This window comes from Micrasema longulum, unplaced genomic scaffold (genome assembly GCF_059751315.1).
Source record: "Micrasema longulum isolate JH-2025_06_02 unplaced genomic scaffold, ASM5975131v1 h1tg000147l, whole genome shotgun sequence".
In the NCBI taxonomy this organism is placed as follows: Eukaryota; Metazoa; Arthropoda; class Insecta; order Trichoptera; family Brachycentridae; genus Micrasema; species Micrasema longulum.
In genome coordinates, this window is record NW_028277353.1 from 1613173 (window position 1) to 1634092 (window position 20920).

Below are 20920 nucleotides of genomic sequence, written 5' to 3' on the forward strand. Positions count from 1 at the left end.
TATAAAATAAAATCGAATCAACAGAAAATAAAGAAATAACAAAGAAAATTATAGCATGGATATGCAGCAAATTAACAATAAATAAAGAGTTTAAATATAAAAAGTATTGAAGTAACAGAGGCGATGTATCATAGTATAAACAGCAAAAAAAGTATAACACTTAGTACGTTTTTATAATTTAGAAAAGAAGTGATTAAAAAGTAATGATTTTAATTTAAAAAAAAGATAAATGAATTAAATTTTAGTTCCCATGTTTGTTTGCTAACACGTGGCGCCGTGGAATAGGTAAGTATTTAGCATAGTCTGAACTATGAAAATCAACAGAAAAAGTAGAATTTTGTCTCGTCTCACGCATTCACATAAAAATTCACACAGTTTAAAAGTTCGGGACTGTCAAGAATATTATTTAATGACTTGAAAAGCAGCGCTAAATCTGAAGTTCTTTAAAATCAATGTTTCATTTCCACCCTCCTAAAAATGGAACCAAGGACTTCAAGCATGGCAGGCAAACGTGCCAACTCATACGCTATGTGGTAGACTAATTTTCATCTGACTTTTCACTCGGATGAGTGTTTGCTATCAGGTAACAATCCTGAATAAGGAATTCGAGTGAAGATAACTCCACCTCGCCTTGTAATGTAGTAGTTAACGCATTTGTCTATCATTATTGAGGTCTTGGATTAATTTTTTGACAGGGTGGACATAAAACATCAATTTCAACGGCAGTTCAAATTGCAATGTTTCATTGTTCCCGGACTGGAACCTAAAGTGTAAGATTGATCACCTTACCTTCATGTGACCGATGATCGAAATACGATGCATTTGATTTTGAAAATCGATACTCTATGGCACCACTTGGTGTGGAAAAGAGAAATGATGATGATAAAACTAATAAATAAATAATATTATTTGTTTGATTGGTTGATTGGAAGAAATTTCCATTTGGCACTAAGCCCGACAATGTGCTAATATTATTGATCAAAATGTCAAATAAATTAATTTTAGGTACATTTTTACAAATTTGTGTTCTTATGATTTAAACTAATGTTTTAATTTATGAGTCATTTTGAACTAAAAACATGGCCGTATATAAATAGTCGTCCTGGAAAATGGGAATCAATTTGTGGTAGAGCGCTGTTTGAGCCTCGAACCTATGTAGTTTTTTTTTTTAACACAAAAGCATTAAAATAATACTCGGTGTACTCAAGTAAATGGTTTTCAACAATTTCCGAAACTTTCAAGTAGAGAAACTAGTCACAGATCCTAAACACTTTTCCGCACTGTTAGTTTGAAGATCTCGAGGCCCCAAGCTCCCATATAACTTTCAATAAGCTGTCTGAACATTGCGAGTTGAGAAACGTTTTCAAGTGGAATTCTACTATTTGAAGACAATGTAGATTTTCACATTAAGGGTTAAAGCTTGTAATAATTTTATTTTACCATATTATGACATAATACTTCATCAAACATTTGAGGTGGTATTATTAAAACTTTTATACGAACTAACTACTTAATACAAAACGCAATTGAGAAAAGTCAGTGGATATAAAAAATACATTTTATATATGGACAGGGCTTATGACCTGTCATTGGCTGGTTTAAGTAGCCACTTAACACGCTGTGTAACATTCACGATTTCGCCCATGTTTAAACATCCACGTTTCCTCAACTCCTCAGTCCGTTGACTTTTTTTTAAACTAAATAATTCCCTAAGGAGGAACTCCAGCCTGTCTGCAGGCATTAAGACATACTAAAAGCATTGTTAATATTCATATGTGTGCGCTAATAATATATATATATATTTTTCCATTGAAATTTTTTCATTGATGAACCCTTACGGGTTACATTCATTTAACAAAATATTTTTACTTTTAAAATTTACATTCTACTGTTAATAATAATATTTTTAACATCTTTTGTTAAGGTTGTTTGAGTCTTTTGTTTAGTTTTTTTTGGTAGTTTACTTTATAATTTCAATCCATGGTTTATTAGTCTCAATTGTCCTTTTCTCGTTTTAAGAGGTTGTATATGATATTTTTCTGATATTCTCGTATTGTGTTCATGTTTACTACAGTTTTTTTTAAGTTTTAATTCTTCGTCTACAATTACATCAGTGGCTAATTTATGAATAAATTTTAAGGATTCTAGTTTAAAGAGTTCAGTTACATTTGATTGTTGAGTTTGTTTAAAAAGTTGCTGTTAGATAGGGTAGGTACTAACTTTAATATTTTATTTTGCTGTCTTTGTAGTATGTTTATGTCATTTTAATTTCCTGTTCCCCATTGTAGTTGCATATAACATATTTTAGTTTTACATAGGCTTCATACAATTTTTTTTCTGCTAATTTTCATAAGGTTCGAAATTTCGCAACTTGGCGTACCATGTTAGATATGAGCTTTCTCTATAAAATTATTAATAACCTAATTGATAGCCCAGAAATTGTTAGAAGCATTTCATATCGAGTCCTTGTCCGTAGAACTCGTCAATCCGTACTCGTCGACATTCCTAATTCAATGACTAATCATATGAAAAATAGCACTCTTCAAAGAATACAGATTACCTATTATGACAGTTTTAGTGACATCGACAAATTACAATGTCAGTACCATATTTTTATCAGATCTCTTAAAGACATTTTAAATTATCTCCTGCTTAACTTTTAATTTTGACTTTTAATTTTATCTTTCAATTTTGAATTTTAAATTTAAATGTTTATTTTTAACTTTTAATTTAAACATTTAATTTAAACTTTTAATTTTAATTTTAACTTTTATTTATAATTTAAATTTTAAATTTCAACTCTTAATTCTTACTTAATTATATGTACATCTACTACCTGCATCTAATGAATTATTGTTGGTTGTGAATTTTAACTAAGAAATATAAATGTTCACGGATGCAAAGAGAGAGGGGAGGAAAGTAAAGTTGGAGCCATACAATGTCTTCTCCCTTTTATGTGTTTTTTATTTAATATTTAAATAATTTATTTTTTTTAATTTTATAATTTTTTCCCCTCAACTCCTGCATTCATAAAAAAAATACTGAGAAATCTGTAATTGGTCTTACTTTTTCTAATTGTTCTTTTTTACCTTGTATTTATATAAATTAATAAATAAACAATCAGTTACAAATATGTAAACTGTCAATTCGTTAGAAATAAAAAAATTAAATCGATTATAGCATTTATTATATACCAAGCACTATTCTAAAATCTTGTTAACACAAAGCGACACTACGCCGCGATGCGTTTTAGAGCCCACCATTTGGACTTAAATTTATGAACCGAATATCAACTCCAATTATTTTCAAACTAAGTCCATGCAAGAGATCCGTCAAAAAATTTCGAATTGTTTTATCAAAGATAAATTCGGAGACGCAATGAAAGGGCGATGAAATTAAATTTCAAACACCCAAAAGAGAACAGAAAAATGTAATATTCACTCTCGCGTGGATTAGTACAGATGAAAGTTCTCAAATACAATAAGTTCCCCGTAAATTCCGATTCGTGAATGCTCTGCAAGGGGCAGAGGCAGACGTGGAATACTCTCCGAGGATATAAATGAACCCGTTAAAATTATATTTCCTTTCTTCATATGTTGTCTGCTCACGCGATTTTGATTATTTTCTGCACAATTCCACAGAGATTTTGGTTGGAAGGGTATTATTTTTTATCCTTGTTTTTATACGAAAGCTAGAATATTTACAAGAAATGTACTTTAGCGGACCTAATTTAACCTTTTAATAATAAATCATTTGCGGGGTTTCATTTTTTTAATCTTCTCTTTCATAAGTCCGGCGTTTCAAATTTACCGCCGGCAACCGTATATTACAGTCATTGAATTAAGATTAGTGCAGAAACTGCATACGCGCATCAAACAGAAGGCGATCAAACTCCTCTTAAAAGAGTAGTTTTACGTTTTGATCCATTAGTTTCTTTGTAGACGTCGCTAAGAACGCAACTCCTGATTTGAATTCAACTATGCCGTGTTGCGTCGTATTAAAGTGTAGAAATACTGCTGGAATATTAAAGTAACAGGATGGGATCACATTTCATTTGTAATAAGCAAATGTATGTGTAAGTAGCAAACGCATTACTTAAAAATTAAATTATTTTTCCATCTGTCAGATTGTCGAAGAAAACAAAATGGACATTTCGTTAGTGTTGCTAGGGTTGTATTTTTTTTACCCTACTTTGCTCATTTAATGAGAGAACTTATGAAAATTGAACCTTGGATTACACAACACCGTGGTGAACATTTGACCGACATTATCTTTAAAACATCAAATTTTTCATGATATAAAAATATCCGTTTTATGTAAAATAAAATTTGTTTTATATTTTAAGTTCAAAGCTTATTAATTCAATTAATCATATTAAATGACCCTTTACTTATCTACTCGTTGTGTCAATCAATGTTTCCGCGTGCACAATAAAATTTTAGAGAAATTAACAGATTGCTCTTTTTTTACATGTACATTTGTGCTATGATTATATTTTTTGCCATCGTGCAACACTTTACGAATGCGCGCGGTGAAAGTGGAGCATAGGGGAGGGATTTTTGGACACAGTCCGATTGATTCAAATATGATTCTACGCTCCTTCGGGACTATTCTTAATTCTAAGATTACAGTAATGTTTATTGAGTAAATATTATTGAGAAAATGCGAATGTCAAAGTCATTTTAAAATAAATTTAATTTGTTGTTATTATTAATTCGTCAATAGGGAAATATCACATACTACGAATACCGATAAAAATATATGGAATGGATTTGGAATAATTTATTGTATTTTAAAAATCAATATGGATATTGTTGACAAATGTTTTTAAAAAGTTTAAAAAATATTTTTTTAAAATACGGACCAGAAAAACGCGACATTTTTGGCCTCTTCTATGTCATACCCAAAACCCGTACGACTTTTGCTCAGCGACATATCTCATCTATCGCACAGAGAGTGTTCAATATTTTGAAAGAGCTTCTCAAGGACAAACTTTTTTAGAGAAAGTAGTTAAGGATTGAATTTTCCTTAGTGGGAGGGATTTGAGTAAGAAACTCTTTGATGGTTTTCGGAATGTTTGAGTTTACTATTTACCATATTGATGTGCCACATATAAATGTATTTTTTATAAAATTGTTTTTTATGTTTTTGATCCTATATATGTGGTGATATACTCATGTGTCTGTGTCATTTAATTGCTCGTCTCATCTCAACACAGGACTTTTAGTCCCATGGGGTTGGGACTTCTGTCTCAAATAATGTACAATTAACTTTTGCATGTAAATAAATAAATAGTTGTGACGTCGATATTCATGACAATTTTCATAACAAATTTTAATAGCCAGGTGCAAATAAACATGAATCGTGACGTATTAGGGGCGTGGTCCATGAAATGACCGTTTTTGCGGGAATCCAAAATTACAAATTTAAAAAAAAAAATAGTAACAAAATTTTTTTTTTTATTGGACAGTAAATATTTTATAAATCATTATTACATTAAAAAATTCAATAAACCAAATAAATTTTTCTATTTTATATTTTTATGTCGTATTTATGATATAAATGTCAATATTTACATTGGACACTCATGGGTGTCAGGCTCATATTATAATGCATGTAAAAATACTGGGAAAAGTGGTCAATATAGTATAACTCAATAAATTAATAACATCAATGTTTCAAATCGCTTTACTTGTACTGGCACTTTATTTGCTGTGGGAAACTACAGTACAAGCACTGACTCACCAATGCCAAGAATGCTTAGGCTTAACGATAAAGTGCCCAAAGACAGTTTGGTTGATCTATTCCTATAATAAAGAGAGTTATTCAAAAGAGTAATAATTATCTTAATCTGTAAAATATTAAACTAACCGAAAGGGCAATAATGTATATATATTAGAAAACCAACCTGTTCCGAGAGTTGATACCGTACGCGATCTGGGTGTTATTCTTGATAGCAAACTTACATTTGAGAATCACTTCGATGACATACTGACCCATGCACATAGAAACCTTGGTTTTGTACTTCGTACATGTCAGGTATTTAAAGATATCGCGTGTATTAAAATGGTCTACTTTGCTCATGTTCGCAGTTTGCTCGAGTATGCCTCTTCTGTTTGGTCTCCACAATATGTCACACATAAAGAAAAGTTCGAGAAAATTCAATGGACATTTCTTAGACATCTTAACTGGAGATGCAGGTATACCGATCTCAATTATATGTCTTCCTGCAATAAACACCACTTGCTTACTTTAGAAGATCGCCGTCTACTGTTGGACATGGGGGTGCTTCATGACATACTTAGTGGACGCCTTGATAGTCCGGCTATTTTGTCGGAGTTATCATTAAATGTCCCCAGCTACCGCACCCGTCACACGTCGAGCTCTCTATTTCATCTGCCAACAGTTCGTACGAACTACGCCCAGAACTCTCCACTTATACGTTTTGTTAGTGAATATAATTTGAACTTTCCCCTTATTGATCCATTTGATTGTAAAAAAATAACATTTAAATGCGCGTCTTAAAACATACTTTTTTGTCTTATACTTAGTATCAATAATAAAATCTTTTTTTATCTTATTTTATTTTATTTTATTATATTTTATCTCTAATTCTTAATATTTTACATATATTTATATTTTCGACACTTGACACTTGTGCAATATTTACACACATGTCCACCCTCATTCCAATATAACACCCACCCTCTCACTTACTTACACTCACACAAACACACTAGTATGAATTGTACGTGTATTTAATGTATTTCTGTGGATATCTGTCATTGGTTTTATTCTCTGTATTTTTTATTTGTTGTATTTTTGTTAAATGTATTACTTTTGATATCCTCAATAAATAAAATAAAATAAAATAAATAAAATGTATTGTCTCTCGTCTCTCCGAGATAATAATTATTTCTTATATTATGTTGTTCACAATATGAATGTAACCTATGTTGTTTTAATCTTACTTTTTATACCTCAATTTTATAAGTATTTAATAAGCTTTTTATGTATCAATAAATAAGGGTGTATTTAATAACCCTTTCCATTGGTTTAATTAATAATATTAAAAAAAAAAAATTAAAAAAAATTTGCTCAATTTGGGCTATAGTGGAGTATCAGTCACGCGTTTTAAACGTCGATATAAAATTGCAAGCGGAATGTTTTATAGAGCTTGCAAAAAGGTCGTCGATCAAAATCTTTTTCGCCTTTGTTTATGCATGTGTGACGGAAATTAAAAAAAATAAATGTTCTAGAGTGCGTACTAAAAAAAATTCACAAAATATAATAAAACGTAACATAACATAACATAATATAACAACCAGCCAACGGCAGGTCACAAGTCCTGTAAATGTCTAGAGTTCCATATTTCTTCCTCTTTAATGTTCTACATTTTTGTTGTAATTTGTAAATTCATAGGTTTGTTTCATGCATACAATTTTCGTGATTTTTAAATTTAATTATGGAATAAATAAGCTTTTTTAAGGATAAAAACTGTTTTATCTGACCATGGTAATTATACAATGGATTAATAAACAAAAAATAGAAGAAAAAGATTTTTATATCTTTAAAAAAATACGTAAAAACTTTTATATCAACCTTGTAGTTTAGAAAAGCTTTTTTCAGCTGTAGATATATTACACTTTTATTATTCCGTTTTGTAGTACACGAGAGAATTCCATCGCATTATTTAATTTAATGGAAAAAAGACGATTTTTCTCCAATTGTTAACGCGTCTTTTTTTATTTCTTCTGGAAAGTAGAATATCGTGTTTCTCACAATAGTAAATTCTCGTAGAGTGCTTGCAAACCTGGGAATTGCAAATTCAGTGCCAATGCAATCAGGAGAAAAATATGGAGATGTGAAATGGCGGGAACTCACACGATTGTAACTCTATGTAGAGATTCCGCACATATGCAAAACTGAAATTATAATTTTAGATCCACCGTCTGTCTAGATGAGGTCAAAATGGCTGTGATGCGTGAAGTGGTTAACAATTCTGAAGAACACATGATATGAAACATGAGGATGGTTCAAAACTCACGCTATCATAATTTATTATACAGTATAAGTAACTTAACGCCTTGGAAATCTCTCAGATTCGATTATCGATATGGTTGCCATGGTAAATTTATTTAAAAAGGTCTTTTTACACTAGAATATTTCAGTCGCTGGACTGGCACCTGAAACATAAGACTGATCATTTTACCTCCATGTTACAAAAATGATCAAGATAGGTTGCAATTTGTGTACCAATGCAGTGCTCTATGCACCAGCAGGTGCAGAAAGGGAATACAATAATAATCATGTACTAAAATACATAAAATTATGTAATGTTTTTTCGTAACATTTTGTTTTTTTACCAAGCAACTTATGCATTTTTTAAGTAATATTTCTAAGCAGTTTTTGAAAAAACTCATTAAGGCACAAACATAATTCAAACATAAAAGTTTTGTCCGTTTTTTTCCAAATTTAAAAAATGAGCACCAATAGGAAAACAAAATAACAAACGTTAAACGTCATTCCAAAGAAATTTTTCTACTCTACAAGGTATTGTTTGCTTTGACGTTACACATATGTTATTTGATTAAGTCTTCAAAACTTAATATCAAGAAGACAAAAGCGAAAATTTCCACATTTTTTTTCTTCGCGTTTAATCGAGGGAATAAATAATATGAAATATTTTGTATAACATGTACACGTGTGTTTTGTCAAAGGAAAACAATAATTATCTATGTTGCAATGTCTCAGATAAAACATTTTCTATGTTTTTTTTTATAGTTTTTATGAGACACAAAATATCCAAAGGAAGAATTTTGACTGGAAGCAATGAAAGTTTTAATGTGGCAGGTGAGCCATAAAAAAATACGTATTTGTAAGCGTCAGCACTTTTTCATTGGTCTTTGTAATTAAATTGTGAAAGGGTTTTTAAGAATAGCATTATAGCAAAGCAATCAAGATGGCCACTTGACTATTGAACTATCGAATGGGTAGCAAAATGTCACACGTTTACAGCATAAAACTCCTGGCATAACTTTGAAAAGAAGTATTCACATTTGATTTGATAATTTTAAACTTATATAAACAGTAGCCAGACTTCAACCTACCTATATATGCTGAGATAGATAACATAAAAAGAGGTAAGATCTAGTAACATTTTAATGGAATTTCAGTTTTTATGTGGGTTGGCATAGCATGCTTTTTAACATCATTGTAAGTTTTTCTTGATCAAAGTTTAAAAAAATCTGTCGGCGGCCGCGGGCGCGGTATTAAAAAGCAGGATAATTCTTTCTTACAAGTCCTGAATGTAAAATTCAGCACGTTTCTTGAACATTCTTATCAAGTTTACTCCATTAATCTGGTTGGAAGGTTTGTTGAATGGAAGTACAGGGTACGAAAGCCTTCGATAGCATTGATCTAGGTGTGCTTGAAAAATAGTCGACCATTTGTCAAAGGCAACCGCACGTCCCCTGCAGGCAAAATACTTGTACTTATAATACTCTCGTGTAAGACTGACATAAAAGATGTTTTACTTCGTCAAATGGGGTATTATTAGCACTTCAATAAGCAAATAAATAAAATAAAAACATGCATATTAAGCTATGATCGCCAAAACATCGTAACCGACAAAAACAATATTTCACATGAGAATATTTTTTCATCATAATTACTTATAGAAACTTATTTCGTTTTGAATATTTATTTGAATACAAAATTTGGTTCTTTAGAACGACCGACCCAACAAATATTTCTGCTGAAACCGAAATCGAATTTAGGCTTCTGTTCTAGTTTCGGCCGAAACTGAAACTTATTTAAATAAGTTAAAAGTCACTTTGAAACTCCAAAATTGGGCGTTTTTGTTGTTAAACCTTGCGAGTCCATTAAAATAAGTTTTAAATAAAACAATAAAACAAAATTCATAAATTTAATGGTTAGTTATTCAAACAAACAAACCATCACGCCGTTTCCCCGTAGGAGTAGGCAGAGAGGATAGAACGCCATAACACTCTATCTTGGCATACAGACCTCGCTTCCTCTACATTCATACATATTCTCATACACGCACGCCGATTATTCCTACTTTTGACATGTCCATCAAGTATTTGATGGATTTGATCGTGCCATGTCTTTCTCGGTCTTCCTCGTTTTCTGCATCCATCAACATTTGCATCGTAGATCCTTTTAGCCGTCCTTTCGCTGTCCATTCGTTTTACATGTCCGAACCAACGCAGCACCCCTTTCTTGATTCTGTCAATAATGCATGTCTCAGCCTTACACACTTCACGGATCTCGACATTTGTGCACCTATTATACTTTGTTTTACCACACATTCACCCGAGGGATCGCATTTCGACAGCATTTTGACAGCATTCAACCTACTTTCATCATCATTTTTCCAATTCCACACTTCGCTCCCATACATTAGAGTTGGCACTAGAACTCCGTTGTGGACTGCTAGTTTAGCCTCCTGCGATAAACATTTGTTTGCCAAAGTAGATTTTAGTGCACCGTTCACCCTGTTACCGGTACTCAGTAGCTGTTAAGTCACATATATACATAACTTATCTATCACAGTTCTTCAATGCACGCTAAAGGAACTTTAACTTATTAACTACAAAGGAATTACAAAAATATAAATACATCAAATCTTAGAACTCACAACAGAGGCACGAGCCTTAAGATGCACCAGAGTACAGCCGAACGTAATCTGACACATTCCAACCGCAGATTTCGGCCGAGCGGAAGTTTTAGCCAATTTTCGGCTGAAACCGAAACTCGTTTTATCGGCCAAAACGCGGTTTCACTTATCTTCATACAAATATATTCCCGTATTTTCTCCCTGGATTGTGGAACTAGAGCAACGATTTTGTACCCACAATAGATTTTTACCATTAGCGTGGCTATATCGTTTTGATTTTTTGATAAATTGTTTTTTATGGGAGCTAGGAGCATCTATAAATCCAAAAAAAGTGCCTAGTTTTATTTGCCGTCTTCTGGCATACGGTATTCAAATATGATAAATAATTTTGAATAACAGGATATGTGCCGATACAAAAAATTTTAGTCTGATACTAATCAAATTGGTTCAGTTTTGGAGTGCGGAAATCGTGCGTTCAATATTGTCGATTTTTGGCTGGCAAAATTAGTTCGACGTTAATTTTTTTTTGCACAGTATCAGGGAGAAAAGAAAGAATATGAAAATACCTATTCATGAAAATCCCTTAATATCGGGAGTTCGGATTAGGATCAATAACCAAGAAACCTTTGTTTTTCGTTGTTGCAGATATAAAGAAGTCGCACGCAGCCGGGCGCGTGTGCTCGCTGGTTGGCGTGGAAGGCGGGCACGCGCTGGGCGGCTCCCTGGGCGTGCTGCGCGCGCTGCACGTGATGGGCGTGCGCTACCTCACGCTGACGTCGACGTGCGACACGCCGTGGGCGCAGTGCGCGCTGGCGGACGCTATGGGCTCCTCGGACCCTGACCACGAGGGATTGGCGCCTTTTGGAAGGGTAACAAAATGATTTTTTTATCATCTTATCCGACACTGTCTTTGTACGTACTTAGTGCATACGATTGGGTTTTTATATACGAGTATATTTTGTCGTTAAGGGTAAGATACTAGAAACGTCACTTTGTATTCTACCAACAGAAGTTATATTATTGATGATTGAACTAGTGTTAATTTTATAGGGGCAGTTACGTAAAAATGTAAGGTAAACAGGGATTAAAATCTCTAATTGAATTTTGTAATTTCCGTGATAAATAAATATTTAAACTTTAGTAAAAGCACGCTGAAATTCCTTTTTTTGTCATTTTTGGGTTTGTCTCAGACATTTCATTAAAAAAAATCATTCGAAATCCCAAACAAAATAAATTAAGTAATACCCTAAATGCATTCACATCACTTCAGAATTATTAAATTTTCACTGTAATTCAATTAAACCTTAGGAACCCAGTATTTTTTTTTAAAAATCTACCTACTAATGTTAGAGACCTTGATTTACATTTAAATCAATTCTGAAATATCACTATCTAAATGTTTGAGTTGTTCATTTTTCTCCTTCTTTCCTTCCCATTCCCTCTCCTCCCTTCATAATAAAGTGTAATTTTTTAGTTAATTTTGTAAAAAAATATGAGATTCTTAGAATATGTCCATGTACCTGTAATTTACTCAAACTGAATGGTTTGGGTAAGTAGGAAGAGCTTGCCTCAAGGAATAAATAAATACAATATTTTGGTTTGACAAAAAAAAAACATACCCGCCTCTTTATGTAAATAACTTGCAAATGTATATAAAGTGTTATATAAATAAATAAATAAAATTGTAACCATCCAGATTAATGAGCGTCAGACGTTATCACATAAAACCTTACTTAAACATGTCCAGCAACGTAAATTGCTTTCACGTAGAAACACGCTGGTCGCCAGCGCCTCTTTTCATTTGTTTTTACATCTCCTTTATTTTTATTTCTTTATAACAAACCTGATATTTGGCGATCCGGATGACTGGAGTTCAGATAAACGGAGTTCTACTGCATTTCAAAAAGCTAGAGTTGCCGGTCTTCATAGAAATTAATATTCGAAGATTCGCGCGCGGCACGGCGCGGCGTCATAAATAAATAGTACCAACTTATTAAAAAACAATTTTACTGATTTCAAGAAAATGATTGCCTAAAGGATATATTATTTATGTTAAAAGCATTAATTTTGTGGTCAAATATTTAAACTGATATGTTAGTAAAGATTACGATATAACTGAATGGACATCACAATTTCTTTGGAATATTTAAAAAAAAATTGGTTTAAAAGTTTTTGATATTCTCAGGTAACGCATTGTAAAATTTTAAATCATCGTTTAATACGTTTTGAGTATTTTTTTTCTTTTAACAAAAAAACAACCAGTCTTATCGTTTGTGAAACGATGGTTTTATTCATGCGTTGCTAATCTAGATTTTTCAGCATGTTATTTCTTTGCTTGGTATGTCAATTTGTATCCCAAATGAACGTCTCATTCTAATGCCTTCGGTGTATTTCACTCGTTTCAAATGTTTCAACAGTTCAAATCATGTTAAAAAAAATAATATAGATATCTTTGTATACAAAGGAGTTATTTGATTATCGTACACTTATATCTATTGGTTAAGTTAAAAACTCGACGACCCTCAAAAGACAGATTCAAAATTACACAATTATTATGTTTATCAATTTGTTTGGAGTTTTAGTCTGATTTGATTAACTCACGCAAATTATGACTGCATGTATACCTACATAGATATCGCTGAACATCAGATCACAATAATTCAATTACGGTCAGAATAACCTAGATTCCCAATAGTTTCTAGACTCCCCAACCATTAGACCATTTCTAAGGGCGTCTGTGTTATCTAATAATTATGTACCTCTCAATGAAATTGAACAGATAATTTTCTACTAGTTTTGCTATAATACATAACCAGCAAAAACAATAGTTTACTAAAATAATAATAAAAATAAAACATACTATATATTTTTTTAATGTTTTACAATACAAATACACGTAAAGATTTATTTTTTTGTCTATTCCCGTGTATATATAATGTAAGTGCCGAAGGACCGTGGTTCTTATCCCACTCTACCACAACTCGAATTCTTTTTTTCCGACACAAGTCATTTACGACTTTTAGGAAATCGTCTGACAATTTCAATATTTGATTAAATAATAAGAAATCAAGTATTTTTTTTTAACAGTAACTCTTAAATATTTTAGTTTGTGTATTAGTCTTGAAATTGAGTCGTATTTCAGCTCTCCTGAACATTTTTGAAAAAGACAGATGGTCCCTTCTGCCACCTGACTACCGAAATACGTATTTTAATTATTGCTATTAAAACATCAAATTATTTATAAATCTTGTAACTAATATAACATGTTGTACCATCTAAGTGTATGACTATTATTATTTATTTTTATTTTTACTTTCAAATTATTAAATTGATTTATAAAATTATCAAATAATTAAATTAAATTTTGTATACATGATTTTATCTTTGCTACCACGTATTATTTAACAATTTATCTGTGTTATATTTTTTTGCCCCAACTTGATTCCCATTTTCTTATAGTGAGTTATTTACAACTCGTTGAAAATGGCCCTCAAAATTTAATATTTGGGTAAATCATAAGAACGCAAATATTTTTTTTAATTAAAAAAAATAATTTAAACGTTTAAATTTTTCTAATGGATTTTGTTAATTGATGTGTCATAATATTTATAAATGTATCAATTTTAGTAAAGGAAAGTCCCCCCTTCACGCGGAATTTTCTAAGTCGAGACATGAACATGAATTATTGTACTAGAACAAAATTGTGTATTGTGTATATTAAATAAATAAATCGTGTTTATATTACATATTTATATTACATTGGAATGGTATCGAGTGGTGCCTTCGAGTTTTTCGATGGAATATTTTCAATAACATTCGCCAAGTTGGAAGTAATATTCGTATCGTTTGGCCAGCTTCCAACATACCCCGAGGCAATCAATTTTACTGTACTGTATTTCTAGATTGCCACTCTATAATCTCTCTCCCAATGGTTGTTCCTGCAAAGCGGTAACATTGTGGCGTGACTATCACTCTTCTTGATGGATAATGATGGTCATTTCATAAGATTTGAAAAAAAACCAAACATTTTTTATTTTTGTCAAAGGTCACTAAATTTGTAGGCGTTTAGTTAAAAAAATGCCATATTTTAAAATATATTAATAAACCTAGAGATTTTTTTTTTCAAATCAAACAATAATTGTACTTTTTAGTAGTAAAAAAATGTATTCAAAAGTAAATTTTTCCACACTTCCTCTTTTCAAAATAGATGGTACAGAAATTCCATTCATGACTTCAGTCAGCAACTTAGGTATTATCATTCATAAGCATTTAGAGTGGCACGATCAGGTTAACGAAGTTAGTCGTAAACTTTATAGCAGTTCGCACTCACTTAAAAGATTACGGAATTTCTTACCAATTGATGTTAAGCAAACATTAGTCCAGAGCTTACTTCTTCCACTCCTTGACTATCCGCCCTTTGCGGATGTATTTTCTCCATATACTAACTCTGAATTACTTGATAAGTTAGTTAACGATTGCAGAATGTTTGTACACGTCATATTTTTGATCTTCGCAAATTCGACCACATAACCGAGTATCGCACGCAACTACACTGGCTCAGTATCAGGCATAGAAAAAACATTCACATTCTATTATATTCTTCACAATATTTTAAATAATCCCACATTGCCTGTTTATCTGAGAGACCTCTTCCAACTTCTTTCACCACACAGACTATCTCTTCGTTCTAGTAACGAGAGAGCCCTTTTAATACCCTGTCATCGCTCTAATTTTCTTGCCTCCTCTTTCACAGTAGTAGCAGCTCAATTGTGGAATAATCTACCCACTAATGTTAGAGACGCCCCCTCTTTATTTACATTTAAGTCAAGATTAAAATGTCACTATCTAAATATTTAAATTGCTCTCCTCTCTTCATTGTATAGTGTTAATTTTTAATTCTTTAATTAATTCCTGTTTTTAATTTTTGTATAAATTTGTAAGATTCAATATGTCCATGTATTTATAATTTTCACACACTGAACGGTTTAGGTAGGTAGGAAGAAATTACCTTAAGGCAATATGCCCGCCCTTATATGTATATATATTGTATATGTATATAAAGTGTCAAATAAAATAAATAAAATATTTATGGATTATATGTTGTAGCTCGTTTTATTTAACAATGTCATTTTTTATGAATAAAAATATGTAATTGGCATTCAATGGTATATACATATTGTATTATCCATACGGGCGCAATGAAGAGTTAAGTTATACTGTCGTCATAAGCGAAAAGGTAGTTTTTTGTAAAAAATCTAAAAATTTGTTAAGTAAGAGATAATGTTCTACGAGAAATTTTCAAACCATTTGATATATGGCAATGAGTAAAAGAATACTACAGTATGAAAAACGAAATATCTGGAGATTCTATTGCATCACTTTTCATTATAATTTAATCTAATTAATTTTACCATGTATTTTTTATTGTTAATTATAATGGCTTGACATGGGCATAGCCTGAAAACCTTTAATAAGTTCAATTTTATTTAAACAAGTGTTATTTTGAATGAATTAATTAAATAAATTAATTACCAAAAACTCTGTTTAGATATGACACATACAAGTTTTTTGCTTTAGAAACAACTGACAAACCGTATTTTTACTTATGATTATTTACAGTTTTTTTTTAATTTGCATAAAGTTAGTAAACACTACAGTGTCATATTATATCTTCAAATACAACTTTAGCAAATAACTGCATTTTACTTATGACGCGTCAATACAGTAGGCGTGTTACATAATACTAAACCAAATTTAACGATAAAACAATATTAAATAAATAAAAAAAAAAAACTTTTAAAGAAATTTGCAATCAATTAATAGGTATTGGAACCATAAGTAAAAATAAATTAAAATATTAAACAATCAACAATATTTTGAGTTTGTCCAAATTTTTGTAGACAAAATCAAAATATTGTTGATAAATCCACCTGGTACATGAAGAAGTAAAAAAATTTAAAAAATAACATTTTCAGGCGTTGCCTAGTATGCAGGTGAAATATTTCAATTAGATGAATCTCACCCGCATAAATAAAGGTTTCAGCTCTTTAACTTCACAAACATCAACAAATGAAAGAATGGAATGAATAAAGATGTTCAAATATGGGCAGAATGGTGAATATTACACAGTGTGTAAAGTGGCCACTTAAACCAGCCATTGACAGGTCAAAATCCCTGTAGATACCCAGACTTCTATATTACCTTCTCTTAAATGTTATTCATCTATTTTGTAATATGTTATTAAACAATGTTTGAGTATGTTCAAATGCTTGCAGACTGGCTGGATTTCCTCCTTAGGGAGATATTTATATTTAAATTTGTTGCAACAGAGAAGGAAAACATTTTTGAGAGGAATATGGAAGTCTTGGCATTTACAGGGCTTATGACCGGTAATTGTCTAGTTTAAGCAGCCACTTTACACACAGTGTGACATTCACTATTCTGCTTAAGTTTCAACATCCACATTTCCACAACTCTTCCATCTGTTGATTTTTGTGAAGTAAAGGTGCTTAAACCTTTATCTCGTGGGTAAGATTTATTCAGCTGAACCAATTCACCTACTAGGCAACGCCTGAAAACCATTTTCCAATTTTTATACTTCTTTTTTTAACCAGGTAGTTAATTCGACGATGTTTGTAACAAACATTGTTGAATTATTTAACCAGTCAATGATAGATCATAAGCCCTGTAAAAGTCTAGACTTCCATATTCCCTTCTCAAAAATGTTTTCCCTCTCTGTTGCAACATATTTAAATAAAATACTTACTACTATCAAATAGAATACCTCTGAGTATACTTAGATGGAAAACTGAAATCTTTCCCAATATACTACAAAAAAATAAAAATCTCGTTTGTACATAAATAAAATAATACGAGTGTGAAAGATATAAAAACTTGTAGTCTAATCTATAAAACAACAATAAATCCACATGTAAATCATTGTTCGACGTTTTTTTTTATGTAACGAATGGGGAATCAAAAACATTCAAATTCACTTGAAGAAGGAAGTGACATAATACTCAGTGACAAATATTTAACCAAATATAAAAACATTTCAAATAAAATAAGATTATTATTGTTGAAATGAAAAGTCTAAAAATTAATTGCACAAGAGTTTCGAATTGTAATTTAAGAAATGGAAAGTCTTAAAACATTTAAAACGAATTGATTTTATAAATGTTGATATCAAATGAGATGTATTCAAATTTGATTTCATTTTTCTCTTATGATCATATTTGATAAAGTATAAACCCATAAATAAATATAAAAAAATAACAGTGAAACAGTTTTGTAATGAAAATGCAAAAAAAACAGTGTGTTTGTTTTCTTAGAAGTACGTAAGTAGTAGTTAATAGGTATTAATTCCACTGTAGATTACAACAAAACATGTTAATTACTACGAAAAGTATGTAACTATATAATAAATAAATAATCCTATTAGATCATCACTCTCCAAGCAAAAGAGCTAGTCTCTTTTATTGGAGAGTTACAGTTATAACAACTACTAGATATATAATATTGTAAAAGAATAAAAAAAACATGTACCATTTATGAATTTATATTAATTAATTATATGTAAATTATAGCTGCTGAGGAATTGAATATTTTTTACAATGTAAAAGAATTTGCCGATCAACGTAACACACGATCAAGGAACCTACTATGAAAATACCGAACGGTTCGCATAGAATTTAAGTAAGTGTGACCTCAGAGTAATGATGCGAAACTTACGCATTATTACTCTGAGAGTGACATTTATTTTGGTTTAAATATTTATTTTAAATAAAAAAGGAACGATATGAATCTTGAAAATCCTAAAAAAGTCAGTTTGCCCATAGTCCAGTGATAGACCAAGGCTACTTAAATGGTAGGCATAATGTGTTAAGTAAAATCTTATTAGGAGCTGAGCAGATGAAAATGGCATAACATGTTTTCTGACGTAGCTAAATTTTCTTGTTCTAGTTTTATCGAAATCGAAAAAAAAGATAGTATCTGCGAAGGTAATTTTACTTGTTTAACAGAACGTAGAAGTAAGAATGCTGATTCACATTGATTCCACCTTACTAAACTGATTTTCGATAGATTATAAAATACTTCTGTAAAATATGTATACTTGGTAGAGTAGAGTGTAAAGTGTAAAGAAATGTGAAAAAAAATGAATAAAATGATTTCTTAGAAGGGATTCCGATTCTCTAACTTCCCAGAAAAAATAGAAACTGAGAAATTCATTTCGGGGTCCTTTTTTATAGTTTTTTTGAGAATTAAAATACCTGTAAATATTAAAAAACCTTAAAATTTATAAACTATTTTTCAATGGTCGTGGTCAACAATTGCTATTTTTCTAATTGGCAAAAATGTGCAATTCAAAAATTAAATAAAATAACAATAACGGTCGTATGTTTGTCAATGCAATACTTTAATTAAAACAAAAAAAATCCGTGACCCTCTCCACCGTACCCTCGAGGCTCTTTATTTCATATTTGGGAGAAACAGCAAGCTCAATATTGATAGTAAAATCTTGATTTACAATACTGTAATTTTGCTGATCTGTATTTAGACTGATTTAATATGGCGCCACCCAGATCAGTGGATTAAAAGAAGTTAAAATAAAATGATCCGTACAGCATTTGACGCGCTGTACTGCATCAGAAGCTCCCAAATATATATCGAGTCCAACATACCTACCTTAAAGAAGTTAATAGCCGCTATTAAACCGTTCTTACCGCAAGGCTCACCGCAAACGACAATTCATCCAAAAACACCCTATCAATCGTTCTGATCATAGACCCGCCTTTTGTGACAGATTCGAAGACTTGATTTTAAGTTTTTTGAAAATAATCTAACCCTACTTTAATCAATGTGTTTGTTCAATTTTCAAAGATTTGTTATTTACGTAAATTTCGTAAATATTGAATTATTTTTAGATCCCGATTAATTCCGATTCGCCACTCAATCGCATTGACAATCGAATGAATGAGGGCCTTTATTTTATCGTTTAAAATTCTATACAAGGTAGTAAGCCCAGAAAAAAGGCAATTAAGTATTTAAGGATCATTTACTACGGTTTTTGGTCCCAAAGGAAATCCTTTTTAGATTAATTTACTATGAATTTCTATGAAATCGTGCACCCGAAAAGTTTTTTTTCACATTTCTTTACATTTTCTTTAAAGCAACTGATGAAAGTTTTACAAGGATATTTTTAAAAACTTGGCGTTGAAAAACATAATACAGTACCTTGAAAAATATCATATAATACGAGTTTGAAATTTAAACGTTTTAATTTAAAATGTTACCTTTCTCATTATAACTGCTTAAAAATCTGCTCGATGTAAAAAAATTAAAACAAATAAAAAATCCCAAATTTTTTGCAACAGAGAGGGAAAACATTTTATGTATATTTCATTCCCAAAAGTGCTTTCCCTCTTTGATGTAACAAGTTTAGATCTGAATGACTCCCTAGGGACAAAATCCAGTCCGTCTGCAAACATTTGGACATATTCAAAACATTATTTAAAAATAAAAATACACAGTGACAGCCATTTTCTTTAATAGAACCATCATATGACTATTGACTTATTAGTATAAATAAGTATTATGACTTTTTATCGTTTACCAGTTTTGAGACGTACCGACCCATCTCTTTGTCAGGATTTTCACTAACAACAATTGAGATGTTTGAGCATAAAGTAAATGCTTTAGATTTAAACTAGAAGTTGTGGGGATCAAAGAGTGAGATACGAGGATGTGTTGTTGTTTATGGCCGCAGTGCCCAATGGACGCGTAACACGTCACTAGCCCCTTTCTGTTTTCACCAGTATTCAAATTCACTTTAAAGTATTCTTTGTTTGATCTCTGTATTTTCGTGTGTTATAAACCAAAAATTGCTAGTAACTTAAATTGTTACGTTTATTTATTCCTTGAGCTTAAATCTATTGAATCCATTCAATCATACGTTTTACATGAACTAACAAATATTTACTATCTAGTAGAGTAAAATAATAATACCTCTACAAAGTTAACTGTCGGATATTGCTCATTACATAGTCCTAGAAGCATCATCTGACAGAGCTTGTAGATTTTTTCACTTCCTTAAAACGATTTTTTTTTAAATTTTGGGATATTTTTCTTGTGATAAACCGTTTTCTAGCTACCCGCCTGTAATCGTAACGTTATTGTTATTTAACATGGTGTATTTAAGTTGAACTTTTTGTGTGCAGTTTTTTAATTTTCTATTTATTTATTTGATACGTTTATGTACGTTAAAAAATGAAAATTTCA

At 31.0% G+C, this 20920-nt stretch overlaps 1 protein-coding gene across 2 annotated transcripts in view; it reads left to right on the forward strand.

Annotated features, from left to right (window-relative positions):
- The window catches only part of LOC148284150 (dipeptidase 1-like), a 275985-nt gene that overhangs the window by 222587 nt on the left and 32478 nt on the right, over positions 1 to 20920 (forward strand). For both annotated transcript variants that reach the window (XM_088242587.1, XM_088242588.1), the window contains one exon: positions 11288 to 11511. In XM_088242587.1, coding sequence (XP_088098713.1) covers positions 11288 to 11511 — 224 coding nt within the window. The remainder of the gene's footprint in view (positions 1 to 11287; positions 11512 to 20920) is intronic.